General features: G+C 44.0%; 1 protein-coding gene across 5 annotated transcripts in view; it reads right to left on the reverse strand.

Moving 5' to 3' along the window:
- elp4 (elongator acetyltransferase complex subunit 4) overlaps nt 1-12,865 on the reverse strand; it is a 115,980-nt gene that overhangs the window by 79,429 nt on the left and 23,686 nt on the right. For all 5 annotated transcript variants that reach the window (XM_031812340.1, XM_031812338.1, XM_031812337.1 and 2 more), the window contains exon 7: nt 10,814-11,002. In XM_031812340.1, coding sequence (XP_031668200.1) covers nt 10,814-11,002 — 189 coding nt within the window. The remainder of the gene's footprint in view (nt 1-10,813; nt 11,003-12,865) is intronic.

The following is a 12,865-nucleotide window of genomic DNA, read 5'->3' on the forward strand; positions in this document are numbered from 1 at the left end:
ATGGAATACTGAAGTATAATTACAAGCATTTCAAAGTGTCAAAGGCTTTTATTGACAATTACATGAAGTTGATGCCAAAGAGTCAATATTTGCAGTGTTGACTCTCCTTTTTCAAGACCTCTGCAATCCGCCCTGGCATGCTGTCAATTAACTTCTGGGCCACATCCTGACTGATGGCAGCCCATCCTTGCATTATCAAAGCTTGGAGTTTGTCAGAATTTTTTGGGTTTTTGTTTGTCCACCCACCTCTTGAGGACTGACCACAAATTCTCAATGTGATCAAGGTCTGGGGAGATTCCTGGCCATGGACCCAAAATATTTTTGGGTCTATGGCCACCTTATAAGAATGTGAAATGTCAGAAAAATAGTAGAGAGAATGATTTATTTCAGCTTTTATTTCTTTCATCACATTCCCAGTGGGTCAGAAGTTAACATACGCTCAATTAGCATTCCTGAGCGGTATGACGGCTGCGTGGTCCCATGGTGTTTATACTTGCGTACTATTGTTTGTTCAGATAAATGTGGTACCTTCAGGCGTTTGGAAATTGCTCCCAAGGATGAACCCGACTTGTGGAGGTCTACAATTTTTTTTCTGAGGTCTTGGCTGATATTTTTTGATTTTCCCATGATGTCAAGCGAAGAGGCACTGAGTTTGAAGTTAGGCCTTGAAATACATCCACAGGTACACCTCCAATTGACTCAAGCAATGTCAATAAGAAGCTTCTAAAGCCATGACATCATTTTCTGGAATTTTCCAAGCTGTTTAAAGGCACACTTAGTGTATGTAAACTTCTGACCCACTGGAATTGTGATACAGTGAATTATAAGTGAACTAAACTGTCTGTAAACAATTGTTGGAAAAATGTACAAAGTAGATGTCCTAACCGACTTGCCAAAACCATAGTTTGTTAACAAGACATTTGTGGTGGTTGAAAAACGAGTTTTAATGACTCCAACCTAAGTGTATGTAAATTTCCGACTCTATGTGATTTTACATAATTTTATCTGTGGCCAATGACCTTGAATCTTCTTGGATGGGCACTTCTAATGTAACTAAGGCAGCACCCAAGGGGCTTGAATTTCGAGCTCTACCCTTAGATTTGTCGGTGACGTAGTGTCCCCATGAGTGACAGAACACTGAGCCAATCACGGCGCAAATAGAGAACATTACCAACCCCTAAGTTCTGTATTTTCCACTGGCTGCCCCTCCACCACAGACAGCACTGAGCTAGGCTGAAACACCTGCATTTTGGAGCTACCTTACTCAAGAAAGCAAAAAAGAGACCAAGTTTGTATGTGGCTTTATTAACTCAATATTTTTTAATTTTTCCAAACTGATGTGTGACACGTATTAATGTCAACATTACATGCAAAACATGCATCCCTCAAAAAATAATATATATTATTATTTTTAGCTAAAAAAGGTAGGGATCAAAACTAGTGGGGCTCTGAATGACGGGTGTGTGTGATGAGCAAGGGGACCGAGGTCCTGATTAAAGTTTCAAGTGGACTGTGGCACTGGGCGGTGTGAGGAGGCTTTCTGTGCATCACTCTTCCTCCCTGGGTGTGGGTGTTTAATAATGGATAGCCCAGCTAGCCCCACTGCTGCCAGTCTAGACTGTCTGTGGCTGAGAGAGACCAGACTAACCAACTAGCTAAATAAAGCTTCCTCTATCACAGTCACGTGTTGCTATACCTCCAACATCACGTGTTGCTATACCTCCAACATCACGTGTTGTTATACCTCCAACATCACGTGTTGCTATACCTCCAACATCACGTGTTGCTATACCTCCAACATCACGTGTTGTTATACCTCCAACAACACTGTTGTTATACCTCCAACATCACGTGTTGCTATACCTCCAACATCACGTGTTGCTATACCTCCAACATCACGTGTTGTTATACCTCCAACATCACGTGTTGTTATACCTCCAACATCACGTGTTGTTATACCTCCAACATCACGTGTTGTTATACCTCCAACATCACGTGTTGTTATACCTCCAACATCACGTGTTGTTATACCTCCAACATCACGTGTTGTTATACCTCCAACATCACGTGTTGTTATACCTCCAACATCACGTGTTGCTATACCTCCAACATCACGTGTTGCTATACCTCCAACATCACGTGTTGTTATACCTCCAACATCACGTGTTGTTATACCTCCAACATCACGTGTTGCTATACCTCCAACATCACGTGTTGCTATACCTCCAACATCACGTGTTGCTATACCTCCAACATCACGTGTTGCTATACCTCCAACATCACGTGTTGCTATACCTCCAACATCACGTGTTGCTATACCTCCACATCACGTTTGTTATACCTCCAACATCACGTGTTGCTATAACCTCCAACATCACGTGTTGTTATACCTCCAACATCACGTGTTGTTATACCTCCAACATCACGTGTTGCTATACCTCCAACATCACGTGTTGCTATACCTCCAACATCACGTGTTGCTATACCTCCAACATCACGTGTTGCTATAACCTCCAACAATCACGTGTGCTATACCTCCAACATCACGTGTTGCTATACCTCCAACATCACGTGTTGCTATACCTCCAACATCACGTGTTGTTATACCTCCAACATCACGTGTTGCTAATACCTCCAACATCACGTGTTGCTATACCTCCAACATCACATGTTGCTATAACCTCCAACATCACGTGTTGCTATACCTCCAACATCACGTGTTGCTATAACCTCCCAACATCACTGTGTGCTATACCTCCAACATCACGTGTTGCTATACCTCCAACATCACGTGTTGCTATACCTCCACATCACGTGGTTGCTAACCTCCAACATCACGTGTTGTTATACCTCCAACATCACGTGTTGCTATACCTCCAACATCACGTGTTGTTATACCTCCAACCATCACGTGTTGCTATACCTCCAACATCACGTGTTGTTATACCTCCAACATCACGTGTTGGCTATACCTCCAACATCACGTGTTGTTATACCTCCAACATCACGTGTTGCTATACCTCCAACATCACGTGTTGTTATACCTCCAACATCGACGTGTTGCTATACCTCCAACATCACGTGTTGTTATACCTCCAACATCACGTGTTGTTATACCTCCAACATCACGTGTTGTTATACCTCCAACATCACGTGTTGCTATACCTCCAAACATCACGTGTTGTTATACCTCCAACATCACGTGTTGCTATACCTCCAACATCACGTGTTGCTATACCTCCAACATCACGTGTTGCTATACCTCCAACATCACGTGTTGCTATACTCCAACATCACGTATTGCTATACTCCAACATCACGTATTGCTATACCTTCCAACATCGTGTTGCTATACCTCCAACATCACGTGTTGTTATACCTCCAACATCACGTGTTGCTATACCTCCAACATCACGTGTTGTTATACCTCCAACATCACGTGTTGCTATACCTCCAACATCACGTGTTGCTATACCTCCAACATCACGTGTTGCTATACCTCCAACATCACGTTTGTTATACCTCCAACATCACGTGTTGCTATACCTCCAACATCACGTGTTGCTATACCTCCAACATCACGTGTTGCTATACCTCCAACATCACGTGTTGTTATACCTCCAACATCACGTGTTGCTATACCTCCAACATCACGTGTTGTTATACCTCCAACATCACGTGGTTGCTATACCTCCAACATCACGTGTGCTATACCTCCAACATCACGTGTTGCTATACCTCCAACATCACGTGTTGTTATACCTCCAACATCACGTGTTGCTATACCTCCAACATCACGTGTTGCTATACCTCCAACATCACGTGTTGCTATACCTCCAACATCACGTGTTGCTATACCTCCAACATCACATGTTGCTATACCTCCAACATCACGTGTGCTATACCTCCAACATCACGTGTTGCTATACCTCCAACATCACGTGTTGCTATACCTCCAACATCACGTGTTGTTATACCTCCAACATCACGTGTTGCTATACCTCCAACATCACGTGTTGCTTATACCTCCAACATCACGTGTTGTTATACCTCCAACATCACGTGTTGCTATACCTCCAACATTCACGTGTTGTTATACCTCCAACATCACCGTGTTGCTATACCTCCAACATCACGTGTTGTTATACCTCCAAACATCACGTGTTGCTATACCTCCAACATCACGTGTTGTTATACCTCCAACATCACGTGTTGCTATACCTCCAACATCACGTGTTGTTATACCTCCAACATCACGTGTGCTATACCTCCAACATCACGTGTTGTTAATACCTCCAACATCACGTGTTGTTATACCTCCAACATCACGTGTTGTTATACCTCCAACATCACGTGTTGCTATACCTCCAACATCACGTGTTGTTATACCTCCAACATCACGTGTTGCTATACCTCCAACATCACGTGTTGCTATACCTCCAACATCACGTGTTGCTATACCTCCAACATCACGTGTTGCTATACCTCCAACATCACGTATTGCTATACCTCCAACATCACGTATTGCTATACCTCCAACATCACGTGTTGCTATACCTCCAACATCACGTGTTGTTATACCTCCAACATCACGTGTTGCTATACCTCCAACATCACGTGTTGTTATACCTCCAACATCACGTGGTTGCTATACCTCCAACATCACGTGTTGCTATACCTCCAACATCACGTGTTGCTATACCTCCAACATCACGTGTTGTTATACCTCCAACATCACGTGTTGCTATACCTCCAACATCACGTGTTGCTATACCTCCAACATCACGTGTTGCTATACCTCCAACATCACGTGTTGTTATACCTCCAACATCACGTGTTGCTATACCTCCAACATCACGTGTTGTTATACCTCCAACATCACGTGGTTGCTATACCTCCAACATCACGTGTTGCTATACCTCCAACATCACGTGTTGCTATACCTCCAACATCACGTGTTGTTATACCTCCAACATCACGTGTTGCTATACCTCCAACATCACGTGTTGCTATACCTCCAACATCACGTGTTGCTATACCTCCAACATCACGTGTTGTTATACCTCCAACATCACGTATTGCTATACCTCCAACATCACGTGTTGCTATACCTCCAACATCACGTGTTGCTATACCTCCAACATCACGTGTTGCTATACCTCCAACATCACGTGTTGTTATACCTCCAACATCACGTATTGCTATACCTCCAACATCACGTGTTGTTATACCTCCAACATCACGTGTTGTTATACCTCCAACATCACGTGTTGCTATATCTCCAACATCACGTGTTGCTATACCTCCAACATCACGTGTTGCTATACCTCCAACATCACGTGTTGCTATACCTCCAACATCACGTGTTGTTATACCTCCAACATCACGTGTTGTTATACCTCCAACATCACGTATTGCTATACCTCCAACATCACGTGTTGCTATACCTCCAACATCACGTATTGCTATACCTCCAACATCACGTGTTGCTATACCTCCAACATCACGTGTTGCTATACCTCCAACATCACGTATTGCTATACCTCCAACATCACGTATTGCTATACCTCCAACATCACGTGTTGTTATACCTCCAACATCACGTGTTGCTATACCTCCAACATCACGTGTTGCTATACCTCCAACATCACGTGTTGCTATACCTCCAACATCACGTGTTGCTATACCTCCAACATCACGTGTTGCTATACCTCCAACATCACGTATTGCTATACCTCCAACATCACGTGTTGCTATACCTCCAACATCACGTGTTGCTATACCTCCAACATCACGTATTGCTATACCTCCAACATCACGTATTGCTATACCTCCAACATCACGTATTGCTATACCTCCAACATCACGGTGTGTTATACCTCCAACATCACGTGTTGCTATACCTCCAACATCACGTATTGCTATACCTCCAACATCACGTATTGCTATACCTCCAACATCACGTGTTGCTATACCTCCAACATCACGTGTTGCTATACCTCCAACATCACGTGTTGCTATACCTCCAACATCACGTGTTGTTATACCTCCAACATCACGTGTTGCTATACCTCCAACATCACGTATTGCTATACCTCCAACATCACGTATTGCTATACCTCCAACATCACGTGTTGCTATACCTCCAACATCACGTGTTGCTATACCTCCAACATCACGTATTGCTATACCTCCAACATCACGTATTGCTATACCTCCAACATCACGTGTTGCTATACCTCCAACATCACGTATTGCTATACCTCCAACATCACGTGTTGCTATACCTCCAACATCACGTGTTGCTATACCTCCAACATCACGTGTTGCTATACCTCCAACATCACGTGTTGTTATACCTCCAACATCACGTGTTGCTATACCTCCAACATCACGTGTTGCTATACCTCCAACATCACGTGTTGTTATACCTCCAACATCACGTGTTGCTATACCTCCAAAATCACGTGTTGCTATAAATCCAGCATCACGTGTTGCTATATTTCCAACATCACGTGTTGCTATACCTCCAACATCACGTGGTTGTTATACCTCCAACATCACGTGTTGTTATACCTCCAACATCACGTGTTGCTATACCTCCAACATCACATGTTGCTATAAATCCAGCATCACGTGTTGCTATATCTCCAGCATCACGTGTTGCTATATCTCCAACATCACGTATTGCTATATCTCCAACATCACGTGTTGCTATACCTCCAACATCACGTGGTGCTCTACCTCCAACAGCACGTGGTTGTTACAGGGTGGGGGGGGGGGTAGAGAATCAGATATGAAGGGTTTAGTATTCAGGCCAGAGAGGGACAGTCAGTGGTCACTATGGCATCGTTGTCCATACTACCTCTCAGGACAGGGTTAGGGGGTACAGGGTAGGGCCCGGGAACATACCAGTATCGCAATTCTTGTTAGTATTGTGGCAAGGAAACAAAACACATAGCGGATTTAACTTCTTTAGGAAAACAGCCGAAATGTTGGAAACAAAACCTCATTATGATGTCATCTAGAGTCCCATGTATTTATGTTCCAAGCTATAGCATACAATAAAGGTTCAACTATATTGACAAACATTTAAATTATTATTGGGTCTTATGGATGCGGAAGGCTTCTATTTAGCCTAGATATCATTTTATAAGCCCTGAATTCATTAGATTATTGCTGACTGTTTGAAATGCAGTGTATTTGACCTGAAATTGTGCAACAACGCTTATTACGAGAAAACGTAAACAAATATACTGTATATCGTGAAATCACCCATGATTCAAGATATGATTTTTAGGCCATATCGCCCAGCCCTACATCAGATCGGTCTGGATGTTTGTTCTAGCGAGTGTGGTTCTGTGGCCGAGTTTCTGGGAGAGAGCCACCGTCTGCCATATGCCCCTACCTACTCCACACTGAGGGTCCAGAGTAAGGACAAACACACACCACACACACACACACACACACACACACACACACACACACACACACACACACAAAGTAGTCAAACTTAGGCAGGAAATGCCAACAACGAACAGTGAGCAATTGTATAAAAAACGAATAATGAAAGATGAGCATTATAAGTTTGAAGTGTGGGAGAGGTGAAACAATTATTGTTATCGATCAATAATGACAAACCTCCTGACACTGAGAATGGTAGCTGACTCTATAGCCACTCCTATCTGTCATATTTTTATCTGAGCCTAGAAGAATGTCTTTGTCCTCAGGCCTGGAGGGAAGCCAGTCATTCCACTACCCAAGAGTGGTAAAGTGGCCTTTACTGGTTCTAACAGCAGACCTATCAGCTTGCTGCCAGATCTTAACAAACTGTTGGAATAAATTATGTTTGACCAAATACAATGCCATTTCTCTGTAAACAAATTAACAACAGACTTTCAGCATGCTTATAGAGAAGGGCGCTCAAAATGTACTGCACTGACAAAAATGACTGACGATTGGTTAAAATACATTGATAATAAGAAGATTGTGGGAGCTGTACTGTTAGATTTCAGTGCAGCCTTTGATATTATTGACCATTACCTGTTGTTGAGAAAGCTCTAAAAAAAAGTTTTAATCGAACTCAAAGGGTTTTCTTTAATGGAAGCTTCTCTAATGTCAAACATGTAAAGTGTGGTGTACCGCAGGGCAACTCTCTAGGCCCTTTACTCTTATCTATTTTTACAAAAGACGTGCCACTAGCATTAAACAAAGCATGTGTGTCCATGTATGCTGATGATTCAACCATATGCGCGTCAGCAACCACAGCTAATGAAGTCATTGAAACACTTAAAGAGTTGAAGTCAGTTTTGGAATGGGTAGTCAGTAATAAACTGGTCCTGAACATCTCTAAAACTAAATTCAATGGTTGTAAAGATGGGGAGAGGTCTCTCCGCAATAAAGAGACACTCTGCTTTTTTGACACCACACTTCACAAAGCAACTCCTGCAGGCTCTAGTTTTATCTTATCTTGGTTATTGTCCAGTCATATGGTCAAGTACTGCAAAGAAGGACCTAGTTAAGCTGCAGCTGGTCCAGAACAGAGCGTCACGCCTTTCTCTTCATTGTAATCAGTGGACTAATATTAATACTGTGCTTGACAGTCTGTCTTGGCTAAGAGTTGAGGAAAGACTGAATGCATCACTTCTTGTTTCTATAAGAAACAATGTGTTGTACGTTCCAAATGATTTGAATAGTCAATTTACACACAGCACTGACACACATTTACACCACTAGACATGCAAGCAGGGGTCTTTTCACAGTCCCCAAGTCCAGAACAAATTCAAAGAAACGTACAGTATTATACAGAGCCATGAGTGCATGGATCTCCTATCTCATATAGTGAACCGCAAACCTGGTTTCAAAAAACAAATAAAGCAACACCTCACGGGGCAACGCCTCTCCCCCATGTGACCTACTTGTTGTGTGTATGTACTGACATGTGTAACTGATAGATGAACACACACACTACATGTTCATGTTTTAAATATATGCCAATTGTAAATTCTTGTGTCGGACGCCATATAAGAATAGCTGTCGCCATTGGCATCGGGCTAATGGGGATCCTAATTAATCTAATCAAATAGAACACACAGAATGTATAGATGCATGTAATTACAGCAACAACAACCAACAAAGAGGTTCAAATCAAATGTGTATATGTCACATGCTTCGTAAACAACAGGTGTAGACTAACAGTGAAACAGTCCTCTGAATGCAGTCCATTAGAGCCTAAGCCACATGCCATCCCTGCTTGTCCAATGGATGAATGGCTGAGGACTCCCAGAATAAGAGTCCAACATCGAGCCTTGTCCCATTGAGAGACTGGGTGACTAAGCCAACATTGAGCCTTGTCCCATTGAGAGACTGGGTGACTAAGCCAACATAGAGCCTTGTCCCATTGAGAGACTGGGTGGCTAAGCCAACATAGAGCCTTGTCCCATTGAGAGGCTGGGTGGCTAAGCCAACATAGAGCCTTGTCCCATTGAGAGGCTGGGTGGCTAAGCCAACATAGAGCCTTGTCCCATTGATAGACTGGGTGGCTAAGCCAACATAGAGCCTTGTCCCATTGAGAGACTGGGTGGCTAAGCCAACATAGAGCCTTGTCCCATTGAGAGGCTGGGTGGCTAAGCCAACATAGAGCCTTGTCCCATTGAGAGACTGGGTGGCTAAGCCAACATAGAGCCTTGTCCCATTGAGAGACTGGGTGGCTAAGCCAACATAGAGCCTTGTCCCATTGAGAAACTGGGTGACTAAGCCAACATAGAGCCTTGTCCCATTGAGAGACTGGGTGGCTAAGCCAACATAGAGCCTTGTCCCATTGAGAGGCTGGGTGGCTAAGCCAACATAGAGCCTTGTCCCATTGAGAGACTGGGTGGTTAAGCCAACATAGAGCCTTGTCCCATTGAGAGACTGGGTGACTAAGCCAACATAGAGCCTTGTCCCATTGAGAGACTGGGTGGTTAAGCCAACATAGAGCCTTGTCCCATTGAGAGACTTGGTGACTAAGCCAACATAGAGCCTTGTCCCATTGAGAGACTGGGTTGAATTGCCCACAATGTCAAGAGGCCCAGTCAAAACAAAAGGGGGCAATGTAGCAGCCCACTGAGGACAGGGCAGAGCAGCCTTCAGTAGGCCCAACACACACACAGGCGGACGTGTACACACAAACGGATGGACGTGTGCATACACACACACACAGACAGCAAAGTGGACCCCTCTTTCAATTCTGAAACAGTGAGACCCACTGGCTTCATATGACCACATACTGTAGTCTAACCCTGGTGACACTGCGCTCCAGGGTGTTGACCATACACATACTGTAGTTTAACCCTGGTGACACTGCGCTCCAGGGTGTTGACCAATCACATACAGTAGTCTAACCCTGGTGCCACTGTGCTCCAGGGTGTTGACCATACACATACTGTAGTCTAACCCTGGTGACACTGTGCTCCAGGGTGTTGACCATACACACACTGTAGTCTAACCCTGGTGACACTGCGCTCCAGGGTGTTGACCATACACATACTGTAGTCTAACCCTGGTGACACTGTGCTCCAGGGTGTTGACAATACACATACTGTAGTCTAACCCTGGTGACACTGTGCTCCAGGGTGTTGACCATACACATACTGTAGTCTAACCCTGGTGACACTGTTCTCCAGGGTGTTGATTCCTGTTAACAACACTACTGATAATCCATAGAACAATGTTACATGTGAAAGGTGATGAACATGAATTGAAAATGCTGGGGTGCATGTGACACGCCTATGTGCCCTTTGTGACAGTCTTAGTGCCCGGCACATACTCATACCTGGATGAGGTGTGAGGGCACGGTAACCACGGCAACAGAGAGCGATGACCTCAGCATGGCCCGGAGGCCGTAAAGGAAAGTGGTGAGGGCGTGGCCATGGCTTGGGTTTTCACGGCAACACAGGTCGTCATCCCACAGGGCGGAGCCGAGGGAGTGCAGCCCGATCCGTAGGATGTTCCGTGACTTGGTCTGTGAGAGAGAGAGAGAGAGAGAGAGGGAGAGAGAGAGAGAAGAACACAGAGAGAGAAGAACACAGAGAGAGAAACAGAGAGAGAAACAGAGAGAGAGAGAAACAGAGAGAGAGATACTGAGACTCTTGATAAAAACAGTGCATGTAAGGAATTGTCATGGAGTTCCATGCCTCATATGTTGTTGAAATGACACATTATCATTGCATTTTTAACTAAAATATTGGGCATGTGTCTATGACCGTAGAAAATACTTATTATATTTCTGTTGGTAATTAAAACCCCTCACGTTGTGGTAGTAAACAAAACAGTGGAGAGTTTACAGACACTAGCAGCCCAACAGGACAGGAGAGTCTGCTCACCAGCACAGACCATCAGAACACAGCCGCCAAACGTGATTGGACACAACTGCCCAATCACAGGGGCCATCTGACAGGGGTACAATGGACCTGTCAGACAGGATTCCAATATGGCTGCCACCCAGAAACGCCGGCACATTCTTGGCACCAGAATGAGCCTTGCCGGCCAAGGGTGGCCGTGGGGAGGGGTGGTGGACGGAGGGGTAGAGTGTTACCCTCAAAGTCTTGCCCACCCTCACAAAACACCCTAAGACTATAGAATAAAGTTTCTCCCTGCTTTGGGGTTTCCCTTTTTCTCAGTCTCTCGCTTTTCCTTATGTCCCAGCATGCTTTTCTCTATTCTCTCATCCCTCTTACCCTGCTTCTTTCTATGCCCTCTCCAATCTCTCTTTCTCTCCTCTCGTCCATTGATCTAGGGCCTTTTTCAGCATTGGTGCTATCTAAGACAAATAAACCTCATTGTTACTAGGAGTTTCCACTGTTGGCCTTGCACAATCCCAAGGGAGGGGTATCACTCTTCTGTCCTCTTCCCGCTCCCTCTCTCTCTTTCTCCTACACTTCCTGACCAACTTATTCAATCACTCAGTCATTCCTGTTGTCTTTCTCCTTTTCTATTCTCTCACACGTTTATCCCTGACTCACTTCCTGTCTGCTTGTATGTCTGTCAGAAACATCCCACCACAGTTTATCAGACCCCTGGGCTCCAGTGGGAAGGGAACCGTAGTAACATGCCTGTTGCTGTGGCAACATCATGAAGAGAGGCCAACATTTCCTCCTATATAGAGGTGTTTAGTACTCCTATAGAGAGAATGTGTTTAGTACTCCTATAGGGAGAAGGTGTTTAGTACTCCTATAGAGAGAAGGTGTTTAGTACTCCTATAGAGAGAAGGTGTTTAGTACTCCTATAGAGAGGTGTTTAGTACTCCTATAGGGAGAAGGTGTTTAGTACTCCTATAGAGAGAAGGTGTTTAGTACTCCTATAGAGAGAAGGTGTTTAGTACTCCTATAGAGAGGTGTTTAGTACTCCTATAGAGAGAAGGTGTTGAGTACTCCTATAGAGAGAAGGTGTTTAGTACTCCTATAGAGAGAATGTGTTTAGTACTCCTATAGGGAGAAGGTGTTTAGTACTCCTATAGAGAGAAGGTGTTTAGTACTCCTATAGAGAGAAGGTGTTTAGTACTCCTATAGAGAGGTGTTTAGTACTCCTATAGGGAGAAGGTGTTTAGTACTCCTATAGGGAGAAGGTGTTTAGTACTCCTATAGAGAGAAGGTGTTTAGTACTCCTATAGAGAGAAGGTGTTTAGTACTCCTATAGAGAGGTGTTTAGTACTCCTATAGAGAGAAGGTGTTGAGTACTCCTATAGGGAGAAGGTGTTTAGTACTCCTATAGAGAGAAGGTGTTTAGTACTCCTATAGAGAGAAGGTGTTTAGTACTCCTATAGAGAGGTGTTTAGTACTCCTATAGGGAGAAGGTGTTTAGTACTCCTATAGAGAGGTGTTTAGTA

The sequence above is a fragment of the Oncorhynchus kisutch genome, unplaced genomic scaffold, assembly GCF_002021735.2.
Source record: "Oncorhynchus kisutch isolate 150728-3 unplaced genomic scaffold, Okis_V2 Okis03b-Okis08b_hom, whole genome shotgun sequence".
NCBI lineage: Eukaryota > Metazoa > Chordata > Actinopteri > Salmoniformes > Salmonidae > Oncorhynchus > Oncorhynchus kisutch.